Here is a 25,157-nt window from a genome sequence, read left to right as displayed (position 1 = left end):
CTAAAGTCTGAAAGACAAGACGGTAATTTCTACCGTACCCATGTCGCGTGGTTTTATTAGTTGCCCATTCTTGCTTTCAGAACCCCTTTAATTGCCGTAGTTCCGATTTATTTCCCTCTAAATTTCATTTCAATGCCTTTCCCAACGGTAGTTAAAGTCCGCGTGGCATGCGTGAAATACCTAGGCCGAGGCAAAAAAATAAAAATAATAAAAAATAAAAGATAACAGTCCGTAGAGTAATGCAAACATTTCAATGAAGTTTGTATTTTTTTCGCTTTATTCGTCTATTTATTTGTTCTATCTACTTACTTACATTTTGCTTCCTTGCTGCCGCCATTAGGGTAGCAGCTATTTTGTCAGCAACCGCCACGTTGTGGGGATGGGGTGGAATTGTTGTTATACTTTCATTGCATAGATTATTAGTGGAAAAATGAGCAAAGAAAATGGGACGCTATCGGGATTCGAACCTGAGACCTCCGGATTGCTAGCCCGGTGCTCTGCCCACTGAGCTATAGAAAGCCCTAGTTCAGTGTTTGTCCCAGAAACCCTAAATTCTCAATGCCTGGATGGTCAGAAGCTATAGCAGTGTGTTTGTGCGTGACACACGCGCCCACACTGTCTTTAACCTGGCATAAACCCGAAGGATAATTCAACTTGGGGATAAACGGGAGGAATCACCGAAGTGATGCAGCTTTTTGAGTACGTAACAAACGCAAACAGAGGAAAACTGACCAGAATATTGTAAGTCCTCACGTATAATGGTATTACTTTAAATATGTACCGAGTCGTTATGGTGGTTAAAATCTTGTTTCTTTTCAGAAAGGAGTTACCCTACCAGCCTACATTAGAATATCACAGAGAAGTGTTCCTAATTAAACTAGGATGTCAAAGATCTAATCATACTAAAATAGATTCCGCAGATTAACAATGCCTGTGTTAGTTATCACACAGTTATATAAGTATGTATGTACACATAGTTGGTTACAATATGTCGTAAATGGGAATTAACCCTTAAAGACAAAGTGTTAAGGTATTTTCTCCAAAGCCAAATAAGAAGCCGTTTCCCAAACCATTTTTAGTATCTCCTTCCAATTCTCGCTATTTTGCACAACTGAGGACTTACGCAAAATCAAATGTGCTCATTAACTTGTCGGTACACACATCTGTAGAGAAAGATGCTGCCTTAATAGAAATAAATAAACTAGGATGTCAAAGATCTAATCATACTAAAATAGATTCCGCAGATTAACAATGCCTGTGTTAGTTATCACACAGTTATATAAGTATGTATGTACACATAGTTGGTTACAATATGTCGTAAATGGGAATTAACCCTTAAAGACAAAGTGTTAAGGTATTTTCTCCAAAGCCAAATAAGAAGCCGTTTCCCAAACCATTTTTAGTATCTCCTTCCAATTCTCGCTATTTTGCACAACTGAGGACTTACGCAAAATCAAATGTGCTCATTAACTTGTCGGTACACACATCTGTAGAGAAAGATGCTGCCTTAATAGAAATAAATAAACAGATATAAATAGATTGAAGTCTATTCGTGCACTGCATTCATAAAAAAGATTTCGGTGTTATTGTTGTAGTCATGAACGACTCGAAATTAGAGAAAAAACCGCCTTTTATAATATCTTATCTCTCAAAATTTCGAAGTGCGTGAAAATCAGAGCTACAAACACACACAAAGGAACTTCTCAAGAAAAGAAATCACAGAGCAGACTAAGCAAACATGAAAGACAAATTGGTGAAAGGCTGTTGTATTCAGACACATACACAAACACGTTTGAACCCATGTGTGGTTTCAGTTTTATAAAAACATGTATTAGAATGCTTTAAGGTCTTCACCTGCCTACAAAACAAACAAAGAATGAATAGAATTTGAGGTATGCAGAATGCGTGGCTGACTGCTTTGTTTCGACTGTTCAATGAGAAAAACCGCTTTTGTATTGCAACAGGTGACAACATTGATTTTGTGTAACTTTCGTTTCCGCACTCACTGTAAATATGATAAACACCACGTACTCTGTGTTAGAATGGTGTCGTTCAATGAAGTGGCACAGAGTGCTTCTCATTGCACATCATCAGGTTGATGGTGTTGTTCACGTTTTGATATTTGTTTATGTACACATGCAAAATCAAATTAATCGAATTACATTATATCAAGTAAAAAAAAAAAAACTTCAAAATGAGCTCATATCCAACGTAACAGCCTGATTTTCAAGTTGGAACCAGCATGCCAAAAGTCAGTGTTTCAAGCTATTATTATATTAATACCTTTTGTACAATATGAGCAAGTGCACTCATCCTTTTCATCTTCATTCGAAAAGACGATTAATACACATCGCTCCCACGTACATAATTATATAGTACATACACACGCATACATAGAGTATAATACAAATGAATCAATGTTGAAATACACGTGTGGATTTATTTACAATAAGGTTGTAACATGACCCTTCAGACAACTAAAAAAACAAAACCCAACGTTCACATCAAGAAGATGTGAGCATAATTTTTTCATCATATTTCATTACAATATCATTGTAATGTCGTTTCTCTTTAGAAGAATCGTAGAAAAAATGGGTTACATTTGATGGGATTGGCAATTTTACAAAGTGCATTATTTAGCCCCTATCTCTACCGTCTCAACTGTAGGTAGAAGCGACAATGAGGGCGTTATCAAATCAAGCATTTTAAGCTCTCTTGTAACATAAAATGATCGCAGCTTAAGTTTAAAAGCTTTTGACAGCATCGGTGTAAATAGAATCGTGTACATAGTGTAATGGAGAGTAGATATTTATTTCTGTATGTATTTGATATTGGAAATTGTATTCATTTCTTACGTCACATTTTAGTGCACAGCATGATTAAGCCGATGATGTATGATGACGTGTAAATAAAACTTCAAGGTACACAAGCCAACAAAAATACCCTTTTCCTTCTTGCTTATATATTGACCTTTTTGTGGTGGTGGAATACTTTTGAACATCAAACTTTTGTGCGCAATGTTCGGTACTGTAGCTTGTTCTTGGAGACAGTAAGCTAGCCAGTGACTTCAATTTATGCTCTGTAGTATGAAGTTTGAAAAAGAAATCACAGAATCATAGAGAAATTTGAAGAAAACAGTGTTTGGGAGGGGGAAAGTGTGTGTGTGTGTGTATGTGTGTGTGTGTGTATGTGTGTGTGTGTGTGTGTGTGTGTGTGTGTGTGTGTGCGTCAGAGAGCGAGAGAGAGAGAAAGAGAGAAAGAGGACAAGAAAAAGGCAAGGAGTCAAGTGGAGGAAGGAGTGGGCGTGATGGGATTACTCGGTTTTGGTGATGAACATCGTCAGGTTTGTCTCTTGACATCATAACAAAAATAATAATAATAATAATAATAATAATAATTGACAGTGCTTATATAGCGCATATAGCGCATAACACATAGTGATAATGTCCCTATACAGCTCTATGTCAAATACGACGTTCTGTAAATGACATATTGACACTGACATTTTTAGTCTTCTTATATTACAGGCGACCCACCCATACACACACACACACACGCGCGCGCGCACGCACAGACCTATATATATATATACTGTATATATATATATATATATATATATATACATATATATATACATATATATATATAATTATATATATTATGTACATTACTATATGCTTCAATTGTACATTATAATGTATCACATTTATATATATATATATATATATATATATATATATATATATATATATATATATATCTCATATACCTAAAAATCACGCGCACACACAGACCTATCAAATATATAATATCAATATGCTTCAATTATACATTATAATGTATCACATTATCATTATATATACACATATATACCTAAAAATCACATGACAAATTCATGCACGAAAATAACTCATGTATCTTGTATCATTTTATGTCATTATGATAAGGAATAAGCTGTATATTAAAAAAAAAAAAAAATCTCCTATACACTATTTCAATGAATCAGCGTAAATTTGATTTCGACTTTCAGAGGTTTCCCAAAGAATAGCTCTTTTCATTCCCCCAATTCCGGTTATGACAACTCATTAATAAACGGCCATCGTGCCTAAGAAGTAATATCAACATGAAAGACGAGAAAAAACAAAATCGATGCAGATACACGTGGCTCCATGACCCTGAAGCGGCATGACCTTTGACCTCATACTGTTTAAAAGAGTTTCACAGGATTCGCTCAGTGGATTACATGACGCCCTCGGAGCTTTATTATCTTAAGTAGTCCTCTGGAATCCAATCCATGCAGCTATCACTACTATACGATCGATGGAGGGAAAGAGTTTGAAAGAATGATGCTGCATGCCTAGCGGCACATCGCAATCCAACACTCGTCCAGCGTAGCATTAATCAAGGCCCGCTCGGGATAGTTTGGCAATAATGAGATCCTGTGATCGTCATCGATCGATCGAACGCCTACTGTGAGCGAGATTTCGAAACACATCACACCTGGGGTCACGAGTGCGCCTTACTTGAATGTGGCATTCACTGCGCATGTGACAGGAATACAAATGAAGAAAGAACGAAGGAAAGAAACGAGGAAGGAAGAAAGAAAGAAAGAAAGAAAGAAAGAAAGAAAGAAAGAATGAGATAAAGGAGAGGGAGAGAGGAAAGAAAGGACGAGAGGTTCAAAACATTGTGACTGAGCACCAACATAACTATTGACTTTCACAGTTAACCATGATTTTCACAGTTGTGATGGAATGAAGACTCCGAATCGTGTCCAAGAAAATTTAATGTTGTCCTTGCCTAAGAACGCGGTTAGTGTGAAGTTCCAAAGAAAATGCATCCCAAAAGAAAGACACAGACACACACGCAACATACACACACGTAAGCCTTAATCTCGACCCAGCCTCTCTGTATTAGCGTCATGCGTTAAACAAGAGACCCGGGGTTTGGCGCTCACCTGAGTATCGCAAGTTCACCTTCCATGCATTCTGGCAGACACTTGCCTGAGAACAATGGAAACTTGTGGTGGAGTAGCTTTGAGAACTGGGGGCATGGTGTTCATTTGCATATTCCATCACACTGGGTACCTGCAAGGTACACTGTACTTTATAGAATGTTGGACTATGCAGTTTTGAAAACCAAAAGCCCTATCACTTTTGATTCTAGAGAACAATATCATTGAATATTCCTTAATTTCGGAGGTGCGTTTGGACTCCCCCCCCCCGAGTTGTGGGGGGGGGGGCACTGCAATGAACAAACTTGGAACTACAGTCATCAATGTACAAACTCAAAGTAACTTTGCTTTATCATGTCTGGTTCTAGAGAAGAGTTGTAAATATTCCTTAGTGTTGGGTGGGGGGGGGGATTTGGCCCCTCGGGTCCACAAAAGGGAGCATGGTGCCCTGTTGAACGCATGCTACCAGTCAAGTTTGGTGAATATTCATCAAGGGATTTTCAACGAGTATGAACATGTACAATTTACATTTCCATTTGGATCCATTCCACCCCACTCCCTTGGGTCCCAAGGGGGGGGGGGCACCCCTGATTCTGCCATGAACAAACTTGAAACAGCAGTCATCACTATACTGACTCATTGTATTAACTTAGCTCAATGACTTCAGGTTCTAGTGAAAATCTTTAAAGATTCCTTACTAGGGGGGGGGGGGGGAGGGGCAGGTGGGGCATGGTGCCCATTTGATGGAATTGAGATTCTACCCCCCTGGGGATGCTACCTGCCAAGTTTAATGAAAATTCATCAGGGCTTTTTAAGAAAAAGATGGACATTTACAATTTAGGTACCAATCAGGGCCCCTGTGGCCGCCAGGTGAAGCATGGTGCCCATATGACGGGAATAAGATTCTATCCCCCTAGGGATGACACCTGCCAAGTTAGGTGAAAATTCATTGCGGCATTTTTCAAGAAAAAGATAAAAAATAATGAACAATTTGGGCCTCATTATGACCCCTCCCCACCCCCTTCCCCTGGGTCCCAAGGGGAGGGGGCACCCCTGATTCCGCCATGAACAAACTTGAAACTACAGTCATCAATGTACCAACTCATAGTATTAACTTAGCTCTATCACTTCTGGTTCTAGATAAGGATTTTTTTTTTTTTTTAGATTCCCAGGTGGGGCACTGTGCTTATTTGAACAAATTGAGATCCTATTTCCCTAAGGATGCTACCTGCCAAGTTTGGTGAAAAATGGGGTTCTCAAGAAGAAGATGAAAATGTAAAAAGTTTACGCACGACGCACGACGCACGACGCACGACGGACGACGGACGACGGACGCCGGACGAAGAGCGATCGCAATAGCTCACCTGAGCCAAAGCAATAGCTCACTTGAGCCTTCGGCTCAGGTGAGTTAACAAAAAACCAAGAGACAAGACCGATAATGATTCGATTTAAAAAATAGCATAATGATATTCTGTCAAATCAATGCTGTGATATTTTTAAAAGACTCCTACATGAAGTTTACTTAAATTCCTTGATGAATTTCTCCATCTTATATACTAGACAAATAAAGTTTGTTTCATTCCTTATTGTAAATCCACTGGAAGATTAAGCAAGATTTATCAATCAAAACTCACATTTCTGAATCTAAACCATGCAGATCGTCACAGTCTGGCGCTGCACTATCACTGACTGTCTTCTGTCACAAGGGGGCGATCAACTACCTTGGATATTCGCGATGCGGCAAAATCGACCGAGTCGGTTGAAGTTCACGATTACTTCAAGTTGCCGCTGTACCGCTCAAAGTCCAATTTAATTAGAAAAGGTAATTTGGGATATTGTTGACTGAATATCAAAGCCGCCACTCATAAATCTCGTGGTCACATTATCTCTTCTCATTGTCTGCCCTCACAAACTGGAAGAAAGGGGCAGCTAAAAATGAATGGCAGCTGTTTGGCTTCGTTTTGGAAATCCATTTGGTGAGGACTATACGCTGTACCTGGTCCAGCTCTCGGTCCGTCGTCTGTCGATACGTCTTTTTGCTTGCCTGTCTCCCCTTCTCCCTCTTCTTATCTCCCTCTCTCATGAGACATGACTCTGTGGAAATTGGCGGAAACGGACGATGAGGTAAGTGAATGGTACATTATCGACCAATGACATTTCTTGAGTAAATTTGTTGAGCTCTAAGGTTCAAAATATGTTTACTCAATTTTTCTTAGTTTGAGATAATTGAGATGAAACCTGCCAGAAAACATAGAATAGGTAAAATATATTATGAAATATTCTATCATAACTTCAAGAATATTCCTTGTTATGTAGCGAGTGAGGTGTTATCAATAATGTTTATAAATGACACTAGACCAGTTTTCGGATCAATCCTACTTTATAGAGCTCTTAATAGTGTAATTTATCTATGTCCGGTTCTTCACTTTCAGCATTCATTTCTTTCTTTTTTCCCCTTTTGTTTTGCTAGTTGCATAGTATAAGTCTACAACTTCTTACACAAGGTGATATGCACATTGCCAAAAACTTTCGTCCACACTTTGTTAGCATTTCTTCGAAGCCATGCAACATACCTGCAGCTGTAGGATTGAGATATTAACATTCATCTAACCATCTAAACAGTATTGATTAGTATAATATTTATATGATGATTATGTTCAAGTATATGTAATTTTGATTTTTTTTAAAACTTGCGTCTGTTTTCAGATTCCAATGATTCTGTATTCAACAAAATTATATTGACAAAAACAATGTTTTCAAGTGTAACTTTAGTCACTCTAGTTTCCTCCCAGCAAATCTTTTTACATAATCATAAGTAATCATAAGTGGTACGTATACGAGTGTTTCCTTCTCGTCAAGAATGCACTATATTGCCTTTTTTCAATCAAATATGCAGAACTAATTTAGTCAACTAATTTTCTAAAAACAGATTCCGTTATCAAAACTGTAAACTTTGCTCGCGAGACAAACAAAAACGCGATAAAGATAAGATCCTCAGAAGGGATTAGGGCAATATAGGCATATCATATTTTTCATATAAACAAGTCTTAGATGTCACATTATTGATTTGTACTTTTCTTTAATGCCCTGAAATGTATACTACTCAGAGCATAAATTGACCAATACATAGCAATACATCAAAAGCCAACTACACAGTAACTATACAATATCAAACATTTAGAATAAAAATATAGCATACATTTTTTATATAATTGATCACTATCTTTGTGTAATCTCCGCAGAGGTTAAACACTAGTGCAAAAAGAAAAAGAAGTAAATACGGCAACAGAGATAAGTTATGATAATCACGATCTGAGTACAAAGGTTAAAACCTAACTTTATTTTGCCATCCCTTCCCTTGTGATATTAGAATATTTCAGTTCACAGGCACTGTACAAATGAGAATGTGTGATTTCTATTTTCGTAACATATTGGAATTCTTGACAATTCATAATATGTTTTCAAATGCCTATGATGAGGCTTCGGAACAATGATGTTACTACAAGGCTTGTTCAAAGATATTGAACAATAAACTGATTCCTGAACATTCCTGAAGTACACATTTATATGTATAAAAGTGGACATAATTATACATGTGCATTTGTGCATAATCTCTGTTTGCATAAGTTCATGTAAAAAACAAAAACTTCCCTTCAATCAAATAGATACTTGATTGTCTCGGATTCGATACCCTGCATGGCGGTTATAATGTTTGCAATTATTATTCCTCATCTCATGTCGAAATGTACATAGCAATTTTACGAAGAACATGTGGTTGATTGTTCATTGCATATTTTTATATTGATTCAATAACAAATTTGCCGTGATATAGGGCCTATACAGATTATGATGATAATGTACATTTAATATCAAGAGGGTCTTTATCATTTTGAAAATCTTGAAAACAACTTTGCACTATTGGTCTCGTCTAAAAAGATGATGGGACAACTAGCTTTATTTTGTCAATACTCTTATCCCCATGGTTACCACCACCTTTAGTTAGGTAGTGCAGTGCATTCGCATAGTACAGGTTGTAGTACATTAGTGGTAACTAGGACTATAACATAAATACACATAGACATCATCAACGTAATAATGTTGGACCAAATGTGAAACCTCTTCGTTTCCCCCTGTCTACCCTCCCCCTATCTCTTACTCCCATTAATTGCTACTCCCTTTACAAGCTGCCTCCTGTTAAGCAACTGCCCAACTACTTTGTACTTGTTGTCATCGCCGCTGCGGTTGAGCTATTGTTTCTTGCTGTAGTATCTGACGGAGATCATCATCACATCAATATATTATTGGTATGTATTTTTCCCCCACTTTGAGGCGTTGCCCCTCACCGTCGACGACTTCCCCCAGAAACCGAGGGGTAAAGAGAGCAGCAACCGACTGATCCTACGGCACAAGGTCTGCTACGGCCTGGGGAGCATGCCTTACCAGTTGACCAACACGGTGGTCGGTTTCTACATCTCCGTCTTTCTTCTGGACACCGCGCAGGTAGAAAAACAACACACCAACAGATTGCTGTTTGTCTGTCTCTGTGCACCACTTGTTTGTAATGTGTGTGTGTGTGTGTGTGTGTGTGTGTGTGTGTGTGTGTGTGTGTGTCTGTTTGTTTGTGTTGGATGTAAGAGAGTAATATTAGGAAGCAAAATAAAAAAAAATAAAATTCAATGATTGATTCGTTAAAACTGATGTGAAAATCAGGTGTTCAGGAAAAGAAAAAAAATCTACGAACACATATTGTGGCGCTCAACATTTGTTTTTAACATAATCTTTCGGTATTAGAGGTATATTTAGAGATATGTTTGCTGCAATTTTATTTCCATGTTGACACAAATTTCCTACTATCTGATTTCTGGACGACATATAAATATTATGACGCTACTAATACAAAGAACGGAATAATATGTCAGTTTAAATTGAATATTAAACGGGAGAAAATCAACTACAAAACAGAATAAGTAATCTGTGTTTCCTCAATTCTTCTGTCTTATTCTATCTTTCATATTGGAGCAAATCTGCAACGAAATGCAACTTCATCCTATTCTATTTCAGCTTCTTGAAAGAGTTTTTAACTTTGTATTTGTGAAAAATTCATGATAAATGTACCGCAAGGCAACTATCAACACCGTGTCTCATTTTAGTTGTACCTTGCCATCTACCCTATGGAACTTTTGATCATAATGAATAGCATGACATCTCATTACATTGCAATTTTAAAACACACGGAATGGGTAAAAGTTATCAGTTTGTCACAAACTTAGACATCCATGTCACCTTTTCTATACATATTTCTGCTCTTCCACGTTTATGTTCACATCCACTGATAAGTCTGCGTAACGAGATGACGCGTATGATGACATTTGCCTTGTTGTCAGCATTGGCCTATTCCCTTCTTCTAGTAAATATTGATTATTGCTCAGTCATTCTGCAAAAATAAAATGTAATGATGCTTTCGATTCTATTTGCAAAAATTTGAACTGCTTCGGTTCCTGTAGAGTCATCTCGTCTTGACCTTAACGCTTCGCGAGTCGGCATTTCCTGTTTGTTTAAAACCTGCGAAGGTCGTCGTTTGATAAGTATGCACCTATGACTATATTATTTTTTTTTGCAGATAACTCCTGCGTCCGCAAGTGCCGTCATTTTTGCCGGCAGAATATGGGACGCCATCACCGACCCGTTCGTAGGTTATGTCGTCATGAAGTCGGACACCCGGTTCGGCAAGCTGAAACCATGGTAACAAACTGATGGCTTTTACTTTAAGTCAATGGTTGATCTGAGGTGAAGTTCACCGGGCAACGTTTGGCAGGAGACAAAGTCTCTCCTACATGTATAACATAATGCACATAGTTTAATATGGCAAGGGGCTGTGTCCTCTGATATGATTGTAGTATTCTTTTTTTATTTTTACAAAGTGATTTGTAGATACTAATATCTTATATATTTGATATATAAAGTAATACATATACCGATGAGATATAGCAATTGTCCTCACTATGTTCATGCATGTTATGAGTAAAAATAGTTCTTCCAATACACATGACTAAAAATCATTTATGCTTACTTATTCTGTTCGTTCGTAAAGAGCCGTTGTTCACAAAAACCTACAAAAATAAAGAGATAACAATGTCTTTCCTCTGTAATTCATACAGGATGGTATTCGGCTCCCTTTTTGCGTCTGTGACGTATTTCTTCCTGTGGTACGTTCCTGACTTCACCGAAAATGGCTACCTCTTGGCCTGGTATCTACTGTTTTACTGTGCCTTCCAAACGGCGTTATCGGTAACAGAAAATAATTCATTTATTTTCCCTACCTCACCTGGTTTTGAATAATCCATAAACATTATTTACTTCTTATGGTATGTAGAAAATAATTGTGATCACTTTTCTTTGGTTTGACTCCTGAAATCAGTTTATTTTAAAATTTGCTTTTTTATTTCTTTTTTCAAATTCTTGTTGTCACGCCATCATAGAACAGTTTACTGTATTGTGTGGATGTTGTGAGATTGGTATTGGAAATACGTTTTTTTTGCCATTGTAATCTCATGCAATTCGATTTAACGTGAAAATACTATTTTTTTAATGAATATAAAACTTTTACCCTCTTCTCTCCCACTCTCTTTCGTTTATCCTCCCCCCTCTCCCATCCCTCTAACTTCTTTTATTTAATATTTCTTCCTCATCCAGTTTTACCACATGCCGTACACAACGCTAACGATGTACTTAAGTGAAGACCAGTTAGAGCGAGATTCCGCCACATTTTTCAGTGAGTGTACACCTCTTCCATGGCCAGTGTTCTTGTTTTGTCTTTTTAATCAGTGATTGGACAGAAGGCGTCTTTTACCAAAATGTTATTTTAGTCAATCTAGTCAGTCTAGGACATGAGAACTAAGCTTAAGAGCAGGGTATGGTTGAAATTGATATTTCAAAGTTCAAAGTTCAAAGTTTATTTCATTTTTCAACAAAAAACATATGTTTCACTTTATTTTGTAACAGAAAATAAGGTAAGATATTGCATTTTGCTGATCAGGAAAGAAGGTAACACTGAGAAAAGGAAATTGTTCAAACTATGTATGTCACCTTCGTATGGTCCAGTTATTCAGTTTTCTTTTGATTCAATATTGTAATCATGTTAATTGAAGTTTCCAATTACAATGAACGTTGATGCAATAAGTAAGTTTGTGGATGTTGGAATATTCTTTTTTGTTTCAAGAATAAACACGTTTATTACACAATGAAATTCTTTATGGCGTCCTCGGACTTCAGGGGACGAGCACAATCACTATTGCTTCACTTATTTCTTAGCATGCGCATTGTGTATTTCAGGGCAATATGCTGGTTACAGCTCGTTATTCCGAAGGTTCGTTATTCCGAAGGCTCTTTAATCCGAAAATTCGTTATTCCGAAGGTTCGTTTTTCCGAATTTCATTTTCGGATTAACGAATCTCCGGAATAACGAACCTTCGGAATAACGCCACAGATGTTCTGATTAAAGAACCCTTTTTCATTTTCGGATTAACGAACGTCTAGGTATAGGGAATTTATTTGTTTCGGATTAACGACCCTTCGGAATAACGAACCTTCGGAATAGCGAACCTTCGGAATAAAGAACAGCACCCAATATCCCAATATGCTTCAGTTGAGATTTCTTAGGCGATATATTTCTAAATTATGGTTGCTTTCAATTTACGACGTACGGTTGGAATGGGTAATTTACCCCTACTCTATACAATTAAAGGGGATGGCTAGTAACTGATCAGTGGGAATCAATGGGAGTGCTGGAGGTTGATTGTTCCAATCCTTGTGGGACTCATTTAAGAGTACATTATATATCTGTTGTTGTGTGAAAATAATTTGCTTCAGAATGGTCTCATATTCAAGTAATGTGCAGTTTAATGTTTCCAGGTTAGCGTGCCTGGTCAGTGACGGGGCATTAATCTTCACATTACTTGAATATGAGACCGTTCTGAAGCAAATAATTTTCACACAACAGTAGATATATAATGTACTCTTAAATAAATCCAACAAGGAGTGGAACAATCATCCCTCAGCATTCCCACTGATCGGTTACTAGCCATCCCCTTTAAACTAATAACTGTAAGGTATAAGTAATTGGGAGCACGGCACTTTAAAAAAAAAAAAATAAAATCCACTAAGGAGCTTACTCGTTTTTGCCGATGGTTGCTTGTTTACCTGGCTATTATTAGCGATGTTATGTGAAAATTCTAAACATATTCTGAAAAAAAAAATCTTTCAAGGCAGGTGCGTTGTTGTAAAAGGTACGGGCCATTAGTGATTTTTTTTTTTTTTTTTTTTTTTTTTTTTTAATGGCGATCCTGATAAATCGACGGATCGCGGGTTTTATCTTTAATGTTCTATGCCATTAGTGACTGTATGGTCTTCTTCAATATCATTGCACTCTCCGCGAGTGCCTCTGTTTGACTCATGAGTAAGTCTCTCTGTCAACTGTATCTTTACAGGAATGACGTGTGAGGTAATGGCAAACGTGATAGGAAACTTGGTGATGGGGCAGTCGGTGGCCGGATTCACACGGGGATACGACGGGCCAAACTGCGAGAACGGCTCTTTGAACGCCACCTCCGACCCCGACTACTTGGAGCGTGAGGTAGGGTCAATCTTACTCTCTCTAAAAAAACAAAAACCGTAACAGGGGGGCGCTGTGGCATGTGGATAAGACTCCCGACTCCCGATCGGAGGACCCGAGTTCGAGTCCCGCTCAGCGCTTACGTCCTTGGACAAGCTGATTTTACCCACCATGTTCCTCTCGACCCAGGTGTATAAATGGGTACCTGGCAACGCTAGGGTAATAATAATGGCAGGGCCCTCTGGTAGAGCAGTGGCAACGCTGAAGAGGCTCCCCTGGATGAATAAGACCTTATTATTATTATTATTATTATTATTATTATTATTATTATTATCATTATTGTTATTATTATTATTATTATTATTGTTATTATAACAAAATACAAAATAGTATATATAGTACGCAATCATTATTCAATCATTTTGTAGAAAATAGGTGATAAAAGTATCATGAAGTGTGATAAACTATACATAAAATTTCATGGAATAACCCAAAATATTAATGTACACTTTAAATATTGACTTTAAAGTGATATTGGGGAAAGACATATAGATAAGTGAACAGATAAACAAACAGACACCACTGGACACAGTAATACGTATTACAGTTCATGCAATGTTTTTATCTGCAACCTAAGCATAATTTTGTTTAGAACAATTTACGTATAATCAAAGTCTACGCATTAAAATGCTATATTGCTGATCTAGTCTTCATGAATATACATAAAATAATGATCAGCATTATGATGATAGGAAATAGACAGATCTAGTGGTGGCGCTATATTTAAGGATGATATTGTGGTCAAACAGTTTTAGGTTGATGACACCCATTTACATAAAAACAAAATTACGTCCGAAACTCAATGAGAAACTCAAAACACTGTGGAGATTCGTAAATCCGCTGCTACCTGCTTTCGTGTTGTACCTGTAGCCAAGGAATATGATTATCATACAAATATTTTCACCGTTATCATTATGGGCTCGAATGACGCAAGCCAGACTGCCTATCAACAGTTGAATATAGCATACCATCACCAGTTTTAAGACGTTATCCCATTAAACGATGGCAACCATAATGGTAACTATCCTACGCTTCAGCTATGCACACAATCGTTACAAGGGCGCTTTGATCGGATACTTGACACCATTCGTGGGGAATTATCAAGACATCAAATGGCCCTAGACATCTGCTAAAGTGGCGTAATGACCACAATCGAGTGTTCTTTTATTGTTACGCTTATATCTTATGAGTCTGGAATTCAGGGCCTCTTGTTTAGTCTACTTCGCTGTCTTTGCCCCCGTCCTTTTTCTTCTCATCTCTCTCTCTCTCTCTCTCTCTCTATATATATATATATATATATATATATACACACACACACTTGTGTGTGTGTGTGTGTTGTGTTCGTGCGTTATATTTCTATGTGTATGATTCTTTGACAACTAATTTTCTCGTCTGTATGGTCAATTATGCGTCACCGACACTCACTGTGGGGTGTCATTTTGAAAGTGCTTGGACATATTAACACCCCACCGAGTCCTCATTTCTCGAAGGTCAGAGTGGCAATGCGTGCTCTCAGTCTAATATAAAACATTAGAAATAAAAACAAAGCAAAACATAATTATAAATCCAAAGGTAAACTGAAAACAAAACAAAACAAATCGACGTGACGAACATCATACACAGTTATGTACTATACTACTGTGCGATTCTTTTAATTCAAACAAACAAACAGAGAATGTGCTGAGTTATGTGTAATACGTGTTATGTATACATCTATCAATGTGTCTATATCTAGTTATTGAGGTATACAATACGTACCCTGCTGGAACGAACTCAGTGTCCCACAGTGTGAGAACCACAGTTTGAAATCTCTTCACACTGTTAAATTCGAGCGTTTTCACATTGTGTCACACTGTGAAAACGCTCGAATTTAACAGTGTGATGAGATTTCACAGTGTGAAACAAACTACGTGAACACTCTGTGAAAACCGCACCACAGTGTGAAATCATCTTCACACAGACTGTTAAATTCGAGCGTTTTCACATAGTCGACTCTATGAACACACTGTGAAAACACTGTCGATACACTGTATTCTTTCCAGTAGGATATGCGCATAATGATTATATCATGGATCGTCCTTTTCCTCCAATTTTCCATCCGCCTTTATTGATATATATCGCACGTTATTCGTTCATACTGACCAGTCCATCTCTATGACCATCTATGTGTGTTATTTTTTTTTCAGAAACTGGGATACAGCGTTGGGGCACTTACCATCAGCGTCATCATCCTCCTCAGCGCCTCCAGTGCACTCTTTGGCACCAAGGAAAAGAAGAGTAAGTTCTGATGATAACAACATTTGCAGGTACTAACTCAATCCACATACAGAATTCTCAACTATCCATATGATACGCTTGTTCAAAATCCACCGTACTTTCGTGTTCAGTACTTTTTTGTTGTTGATAATAATGTATCAATTAAAGTAACCTGTCGTCTCTTTTACAAAACGGGTTTCATTGTCACCGAATTAGGGGCCATTGACCAAGTTTTAAATTGAATCCCATTTGGGTTTTGACTTTGCTTTCTTCGTTTTTTCTGAAAGGGTAATACCAAGTGGAATACAAATCAAAATGTAACAAGAAAAAAAAACAGTGATTGGTCTTGGGAACATTATCGAGCTGGAAGTGTTGGTGTGTAAAAGGGAGTAAATCAATGAAGGGGTAGTCATCATGAGCACTTGTCCAGGTTACATTTGAATAAAAAAAAGGAAGAGAAGGAAATATAGGCCCATGCTTATATTATCATATCTTTAAAAATGTATAAGCTCAAACCTCTTAGTCGAAATTAAGAGGAGTAAAATAAGAAAATGTTACTTAAGAGTGGAGGCGTATTTGAGTATGTGGTGGAGAAGACATGTCGATGTATGATTCTCTGTCATATTTATGTATGTGTTTGTATATCCACATTTTGTATCATATATTTCGCTGGAACGTCACTGGTTGAAGGTGACTTGTTAAAAATCTGCCAAATACAGGATGCTGGCTTCACATTTCATGGGTATACTTCAAATATTATATAGGGAATAAATAAAACTACTTAAAATTCCTTGAAGAAGTAAAGTTAAGACAAACAAAAGAATTAAGTAAGTGATGGAAGCAGAAAGTTCTTGTACTTTTTTGTATGTTTTCTGCCAAACGGATTCATCTTGACACTCCAACAAGGAAAATAACGAGAGATTATTTGATTTAATTGAGATTCACTCAGATTTTATCCAAGCAAAGTGATATGAGCTGGAAACCTAAAAACTATGTAAAAGAATATACCATGATCGATAGACAACAAAGATTGTTTTCTGCCTTCAACAGTAAAGAAAAAGGATCGTGCAGACGAGATGGATTTTGGCGCCGGCGTGAGGAAAGTCTTGACCTTTAAACCCTACGTCATGCTGATGTTAGCATTCGTCTTTCTCATGCTCGCCGGAATGGTAAGTAATATGAATATTCAACAGTAGTATGACATTTGTCCCAGAGTCGATGATAATCATGATTGTGTCATGAATGGTGAATACAGAAGACGAAGTGAAACAAAGGTATGGTCAAACAGCAATAACAACAACATAATACAGCAACAACAACAAATATGCAAGCATGGGAAGTCATTCTGCAAGTTAAGAAAAACTAGGAATTCTATTGTCATGTTCGTCTTCCTCCACCGAAGTTAGAATTACACTGGAGAAGAAGTGTTTATTCTGCATAAAGCAGTAAAAAATGATCTCGAACATTTCGAAATGTATATGGAGGGGCGGGTAGGGGACAATATGGATGGCTGGTGCGTCTAGACAGCTAGAAGTTGCTTTTGTTTGTCTTCTTTGACTTTATACCAACAGACAAACATTTTTCTTCCTTAAATCGAAAGTATATCACGATTAGAATAAAACGACATATATTATATCATGACAGCGGCACAATTCATTTATTCTAGAGGCTCTCGAACTCCTTTCTTCCTACAGACAGCTCAAGGAAGTTTCGCGCTCTTCTACAAATACGTCATGCACATTGACGACTACCAGACGTTCATCCTTCTTATTATGGTGAGTCTTGGGATAGTTCTCTAACCTGGCGATGTAAGAAGACGATATAAATGGATTTTCTTGGTGGGGTTGAAAAGGAATCTGGAACGTATACAATTCTAGACCTATAAATGTAACAATTATAATTCCAAGACCCTTTACAAACAGTTTCTGCCATCGTCATCATTTTTCACCATCGACCATGTTCACAATTTCTTTTGCCATGGCATAATAATCGTTTTAGTGACAACAACAACAACAACAACAACAACAACAACAACAAGGAAACTGGAATCAACATTTTTTTTTTTTTAGACGCAAAGGCATAATAGATAGTGGTCACATTGTAATGTTATTGTACTTTTAAAACAGGGTTTTGGGCTTTTAGATTGTTTCGTACATTGAATTGAATTGAATTCATTGCCACTACATAGGATGGAACACCGTGATCAGCAAAAGCTGGTTTTCATAAAGGTCCACAAGAGTCTACATTCTAGATTCTCATGATGAAATGACGTACGATATCTAAATCATGACATAAATCAATTACCATAACTTAATTCACTCTAGCCATGAGAAACAATCAGACTAAATACAATAAAGTTATCAGAAGATAGAAGCTGTGTAATCTATATTCGTTAAAACCTAAAGTGCGCCGTGTGCACATAGCCGTGCCATTCGTCAATAAGACGTTAAAGTTCATGAAGAATAACGAAAGACAAGACAATTTTGTATTGTTCTTCAATCTGTTGGGAATCTGATGATCCACTGCCTATTACTGCGTGGGTAGCAGTAATTGTCTTGGAGTAAACCTTCTCCACAAATTAGAGAATTTATATGTTTACTCTCTGCAAATTTGTATGAATGTATACTCATTAATTCTTACATTTGCGTACATTCCTGTTCCATCTTTCTTTTTTTTCTTTATTTTGTCTTTCTCTTGTCTGTCTTACTCTTCTTTCTATATGTCGTTAATTTCCAACTGCGTCTTGAAAAATCTTTTCAAATGGGGTGTAGTGATAACTACCCCAGACCATCTTGATCACTTCAACGTACCAATAATTGATTATTTATAATTAATAACCATCCATAATTGTAAATTTATTAGTCCATTACGTAATGATCATGCAGTGTAAATCAGATGATATGCTCATGGTAAATATGGAGAGGTGGAATCATGAATTTCGGAATGACGTCCCCAACAAGATGTTAATCTACTTCTTGCCCAAACTTATTGTTTTTTTATATTCATTATTTGTTTTTGTTTGTTTATTTGTTTATTTTGTTTGTTTCCCACTCCAGGTTTTTGGAGTGCTACTTATACCAATTTGGAATCAGATAATGCTGCGATTTGGAAAGAAGCCGGCATTTCTCATTGGAGGTTTTGTAAGTGACAGGAATTATTGGAAATATTCGGGAATGTTATGAAATGTGAACAGAAAACTATAAACATGTAGGTATATATAGTAAGAGTGAGTGAGAAAAAGAAATAGGGAAAGATATATGTATATAGCGAGAGAGGAAGAAAGATATATAGAAAATCAGAAAAAGAAAAAAATTACAGCCATCTAAAGTTACTTACATCCGCAAGCGTCTTGTTACTGACTAGACAAGTTGTAGCCAAAACAAATTTCTTGTAAAGTTTGACACAAATACCATCAGGAACTATAACATCGTTTCCTTTCATTTTATTTCATTTCCAACATATATGATTTCAATATTTGATAAACATACTAATGATACAACAATGCAGTAAAAAATATGAACAGTTATATAATTTTGTAAATTTTAAGACAAGTTAAGTAATAGTGAATCTGATTCGGAGAATGTCATTAAATTAAGAAACCTCTAAGAAGGCTGAGAAGGTTTGCATTTTACCTATTTCTTGGTGTACGAAAAAAACAAAAACAACCAATCAAACAAACAAACATTTCAGCATTGCAGCAGCTCTCTCAGAGTAGTTATTGCAGTGCCACATGATATGCTCTTAGTTGACATGAAGAAAATTTAATTTCATATTTCCCATCTCTTTTCAGCTATTTGTGCCCTTGTTTATAGTACATGGCGTTTTACCCGAGGGTTATGATTGGGTGCTCTACCTAACATGTATTTTGGCCGGAAATATGTTAGCTGTCATAATGCTCCTTCCATGGTGAGTAACAGAATGTGCTGTAAGAATTTATTCTTCGTCTTATTTCCTTTTATTCACAATTTTTTGTCGCCATGTTCTTCAATATTATTAACTACATTTGTGCTACTACTGATATTGCTGCATCACACTACTAGTATACACTACTACTACAACTACTACTGCTATTATACTGCTACTTCTACTGCTACTAGATTACTGCTAATACTGCTACTGCTACTACTACTACGGCTACTTATGTTTTCTTACACCTATGATTCACGTGACACAACACAAAGTAATGAAAATAATGAAATAATGAAAATAATGAAATAATGAAAATAACATCAAAGCTTTTTGATGTTATTTAGTCTTTTTGTCCACGAGGAGACTGCAAAATACAAGCTTAGCTTTTTAGCATGTCTCCTCCATTTCCTGCAACTTTAGTTTCAATTCAATTTTCATTGTTTACTTTGCTTTTGTGATGCGTAGTATTGTCAACTTCACGTATTTTTCTTTGTTACTACATTGCATTGATGTTGTGTTATTTTGTGTATGAAAATGTTGTTGGAAATGAAATAAATGAAATGAATGAATGAATGAAAGTAATGATGCATATCATTAGATTTGTACAGAAGTGCATGCTAGTACTGGATCCAATGAAAGATAACGATTTATTTTTACAGAAAGTGGTCGGGGAATGTCCACGATTTTTAATGCATGGTAATCTCTGTAGATGATTGTAGCAACCAGCTAATCATGAAATACAGACTACCCAATACCTGTAACATAATCGGATGTCATTCAGTTTTCACATAAATATTATCTTCATGTTTGTAGAACCAATACGCTCACGTACTTTGGAGTTTGTCCTGTGCAAACTAGCCTGCCAGCGGAGTTCATCGTTTTCAATCAAACTGGCGGGCAGACTGAACACATTAATGGGTCACTATGTCATCGTTCAGAATGTTTTGTTTTTATTTCATTTTGCTCGTTTCTCCCCCCCCCCCCCCAAGGTCAATGGTGCCAGACGTGATTGACGATTTCTTATTGAAGACAGACAACACGTACGAGGCGGTGTTCTACGCATTTTTCGTCATGTTCATGAAATTTGGGACTGGGTTCGCCCTAGCAATATCAAACCTTGCACTTGGGTAAGAACGTCCTCCTTTTGAACACGTCGTTTGAGTGTTGACTGCTGCATTACACTACGTTTCTTGGGTTCTGGACTGGGGTTAAGGACTCTTCCTCCCCATTCCTTACGTATCTCTCTCTGTACCTACTTATCAATCAATCAATCTGTCTATCTACCTATCCATTTATCTATCTACATCTATCTATCTATCTATCTATCCATCCATCCTTCTATCGATCTATCTATCTATCTATCTATCGATCTATCTCTCTCTACCTATCTTTCCATCAGTTTGTTAAAAGTCTGCCTCTATATCTTTCAATATCTGTATGTATTCATTACATTGTATTTCATTCCATATCTTTGTTTTGTTTTTGCCTCTTTAAGAGTTTAGACATCAATCAACTTACAAACTCCATGACAAGAAGGGCGAAACACTTATTAAATGAGTTCTGTACCGAGAAAGCAAAAGCGAACTTAGAATAAATTACAAATATGTTTGAAAATGAATGATTAAGAAATTGTACCTGCTGAGTTTATACAACTCTCAACGTAGTTGCAATACCGATGAAACAAGACACAACATTCCCTTTTAACTCCAAGGGTGTATTCATGGTGAAATTGGTGCTAATCCTACTCGACCTTCTTACTTCTACAGCGCTGCTGGGTACGTGGCAGCGGCCTGTGAGCAGCCAAGCAGCGTCACTTTCACGCTTCGCCTCCTCGTCTCTGCCGTTCCACTGGGGATCAGTCTGATTGGTCTGGTCTTCGTCTTCTTTTATCCAATCACAGAGGAGATCAGGAAAAGAAACAAAACCATTCTCGAAATTTGGCGGTAAGCACAAATAATTTGCTGGCTGTGTAATAATTAAGAGCCGTTTAACGCTGTTATAATTATATTAATCGTCGTGACTGCATGGTTTTGAATCTCACAATGGCGATGGTTTTATGTGTCGAGATGGAGCTATATCAAAAACTATGAAATGCGTAGAAACTCAGAATGTGCACCTTTGTTCTTACACTGTACACTTAGGATGATTAAGTGAAGAATAAGTGTTGAGATAATTATGAAATGCAATACTTCCTAGACTATCTTTGTAGTGAGTACGACAACATAATTTTCATATTATTTCTTTGTTTCAATGTCTTTTTTTTTGCAGTTTTTATACCGTTTGACCATCGCTTTAAAGATCAATTACCAAAGCTCAAAATATTCCCTTATTCGTTCAATTCCACTAACAACAAAATCAAAAGGATTTTCCCCATTCAGTTGTAATACTTGCCGCAACTGCATTGGCAACACAGCGAATGACCTTGGAAAAAGTCAAGTTATTACTCCTCATTAGTATCAAAACTTATCTTCTTCATGACCCAAAGGTGTAGTGGACTTTAAACGACGCAAGCATGTACTTATGCCACGAATATAGATCCTTCTTGTTGTTGTTGTTTTAACAGGAATGATAAGGATGTTCGCAGACGCACAACCGTCTTGAAATCAAAGGAGCAAAGGTCGAGAACAAGATCATACCGCACGCCCTCAACGACGGTGATGTAAAGCTTATCTGAGGCCAGGAAGGAGTGCTCTACACGCCGAAGTCGCTTTCGCCACCTACTGGGAACATTCATAACCATAACGAGGGAATGTAACTGGGATAGACTGGGGTTTGTGTTGCAGAACCTCGGATTGTTTGACTAATTCAGCGTACTCTGTATCTACACGCCCGTGGGCACCATTAAAACGCATCCTCATTTCGGACGTGTTTAGATACAGAGTTAAGACCTTTGCCGAAATTAGTGCATTAACCATGACTTTACAAACCTTCTTGTCAAGTTTACATGTATTGGCCAGTTAAACGAACTTGAGAAAGGACGCGTTATAGCCCCTGTTACTGCCAAATTTGTATCAATACCATGTTTCCACGATTTTTATCATGATTACGCGCCAGGACATATTAACGAACGCTCGCTGAAATTTAAACATAATTATGAAAAGATGGCTCGGAAATAACAACGAAGAAGAACGGGATACTGTGACACAAAGATTGATTCGTGTATTCTCACAAAAATCGATACTGCATGATGTCTATAGCTATTTTATCGGTTAGGAACTAAACATGCTTTCATTGTTATACAAAGGAAGACCTGAATATAAGAACGACCCAAGTCCAATTTTTGGCCAAATTCAGTTTGACATGGGAAATTGTAGCTTATGCATGGACTCATCTTGTGTATAAATGATAAATCCTAATTACCCCCGGAAGTGCCTGAAATGAATGAGTTAAATCTTATATGAATGTAAGAATGAAGGACTTGCGTCATTCTTACATTCATATTATAGCATACTCTCTTGTCCTTCTCTCATCTCTATAGCAGAATATCATGTATATGATTCAAAGAACGACCCAAGTCCATCACACAAAATGGCCTCTCCACAATTAATGTAAATGTTAATTGTCATAATAATATCTGCTCTAATTTGTATATACAATGTTGCCTTCCCATCACAGTTAAATAGAATATTATTGGACGAATAAAAAAAAGATATGGAGTTTTTTTTAAAGTTTACTCGAAATGGTCTTCCATGGACTTGGGTCGTTCTTATATTCAGATACTCAGTTTTTGTTGCATTATTGTTACATGTTGTATTTGTCGAGAATGGGGGGGGGGGGGGGGGGGGAGGGGGTGATATCACCACTTTACCTGAGTTGTACTTGTGTAATTGCGCAATGTTGTGACCAATTGTCACTGCCTCATGTGAAAGATGCAAGAGTGTAAGAGAATTCTAAATTCAGTACTTTTCCAACTCGCGTCCTATAAGAAAATTTATTGTTGCGTCTTGTTTATAACATCGTGTATTCTACTACAGTTATATCGTACAAAAAGTAAAATATCACCTTAAATAGGCTTATAATAAAAACTTTCTTTTTCCACGGACGTTGTACGTTAATCGCTTGAGATTGCATGACTCGAACAGCAGTATTTTAAGACAGTAAAATAACAGCAAAATCACATGGTAAAATAAGTAAGGACTATCATTACCTGTTATCATTGGTTGTGTCATACTTGGTACTATTGTGCATTGAATATTGTGAGCTTCTTTGATAGATATGTTTCTGCGTATTGTTCCAATCAGAAATGATATCAACTTAATAAACAGACTTCTGAAAAGACGAAAACGGTTTTACAGAGTAATACCCTCACTAAAAATATTCCCAATTGTCATGTATATCATGTTAAACTCGTGATACAGTTTAAAGACTGATACAGTCTTATATTCAGCTTTACTGCTCTTTGGCCCACGGCAATTCAAGACCTCTGCCACACATTGAAGTTGGGACTGTTATGCCTGTCCCTGCCATATCAATACATACTAATGCCGTACAGCATATTTGAGTACATTTCCAGACACAAATGATATCTTGTTAGTAGTAATCACCGGGCATTTTTAGCGACCAAATTCTAATTTATCTGTCAACTGCCCCCACACAAATGCTTTGATTATTTAACATTTATTGCTCCTTTGCTTTAGGCTTACTAACATAAAGCTTATAAATCACAACCTACGTGACCTATAATATAGTACATACTATATTACTTCATTAAAAATGAACATCCTGGGCGGATTCAGAATTAAAAAAAAAATCTTCCTAACGAGGGAGAGAGACAGTCTATCAAATTATTCATCGTCTTTGATTGCAGTTACGTTCACTCGCAATTGCCAAACTTGAAGTTTACGTCGAAAAGTGTCGATGATTAGCTCCACTTGTGAATAACTTGTATCTCAGTTTGCTTTCGTGTTGGTCGCACTGTTTCTGCATTTCAACAGATGACCACAGATCAAAGGTCGAGTTACAAATTAATGTGAGTCTGTTTTCATAGCGACGAGGAAAGAATTCCGACGATCAAAGTCAGTGGGTCGTTCGCCATGTTTTGTTTACACCCGATTCATCATTAACTAGGGATTACAGTCTCTCTCTCGCAAGATCGGGATGGGTCCTTTTTACTCACATCGAACTAAACAATGGTGCGATGTAAGGGTCCTGGAAGGTCCCCCACAGTACGCACCAAATTCTTCCGCAAAGATTGGATTTCGACACTGCGCTTTTCGGACATAGCTCGCTTCATCACACACGGAATCCCGAGGGTCCTTGCGTTGGAGCAGTCTTCTACGGGGGCTTGTATTCACCGCTATTCAGAAGGTGCAATATACCCTTTCCCACGGAGAACCACTGGGAGGATAAAAATACACTCAGTGCTAG

At 37.2% G+C, this 25,157-nt stretch overlaps 1 protein-coding gene across 1 annotated transcript; it reads left to right on the top strand.

Moving 5' to 3' along the window:
- Positions 1-7,042: 7,042 nt before the first annotated feature.
- Positions 7,043-22,453, top strand: LOC139716176 (sodium-dependent lysophosphatidylcholine symporter 1-like). Its single transcript, XM_071627737.1, has 14 exons — positions 7,043-7,078; positions 9,284-9,454; positions 10,575-10,696; positions 11,113-11,242; positions 11,648-11,726; positions 13,441-13,586; positions 15,812-15,902; positions 16,932-17,050; positions 17,576-17,656; positions 18,938-19,021; positions 19,672-19,787; positions 20,780-20,917; positions 21,557-21,733; positions 22,354-22,453. The coding sequence occupies exons 1-14, from the start codon at positions 7,043-7,045 to the stop codon at positions 22,451-22,453; spliced, it is 1,590 nt and encodes a 529-aa protein (XP_071483838.1).
- Positions 22,454-25,157: the final 2,704 nt, after the last annotated feature.

Source organism: Diadema antillarum, unplaced genomic scaffold (assembly GCF_040938485.1).
Source record: "Diadema antillarum isolate AM-2024a unplaced genomic scaffold, OU_Dant_1.0 scf00000062, whole genome shotgun sequence".
Classification (NCBI taxonomy): domain Eukaryota; kingdom Metazoa; phylum Echinodermata; class Echinoidea; order Diadematoida; family Diadematidae; genus Diadema; species Diadema antillarum.
The sequence above is the reverse complement of the archived record's forward strand: the minus strand, read 5'-3'. Positions and strand labels throughout refer to the sequence as shown.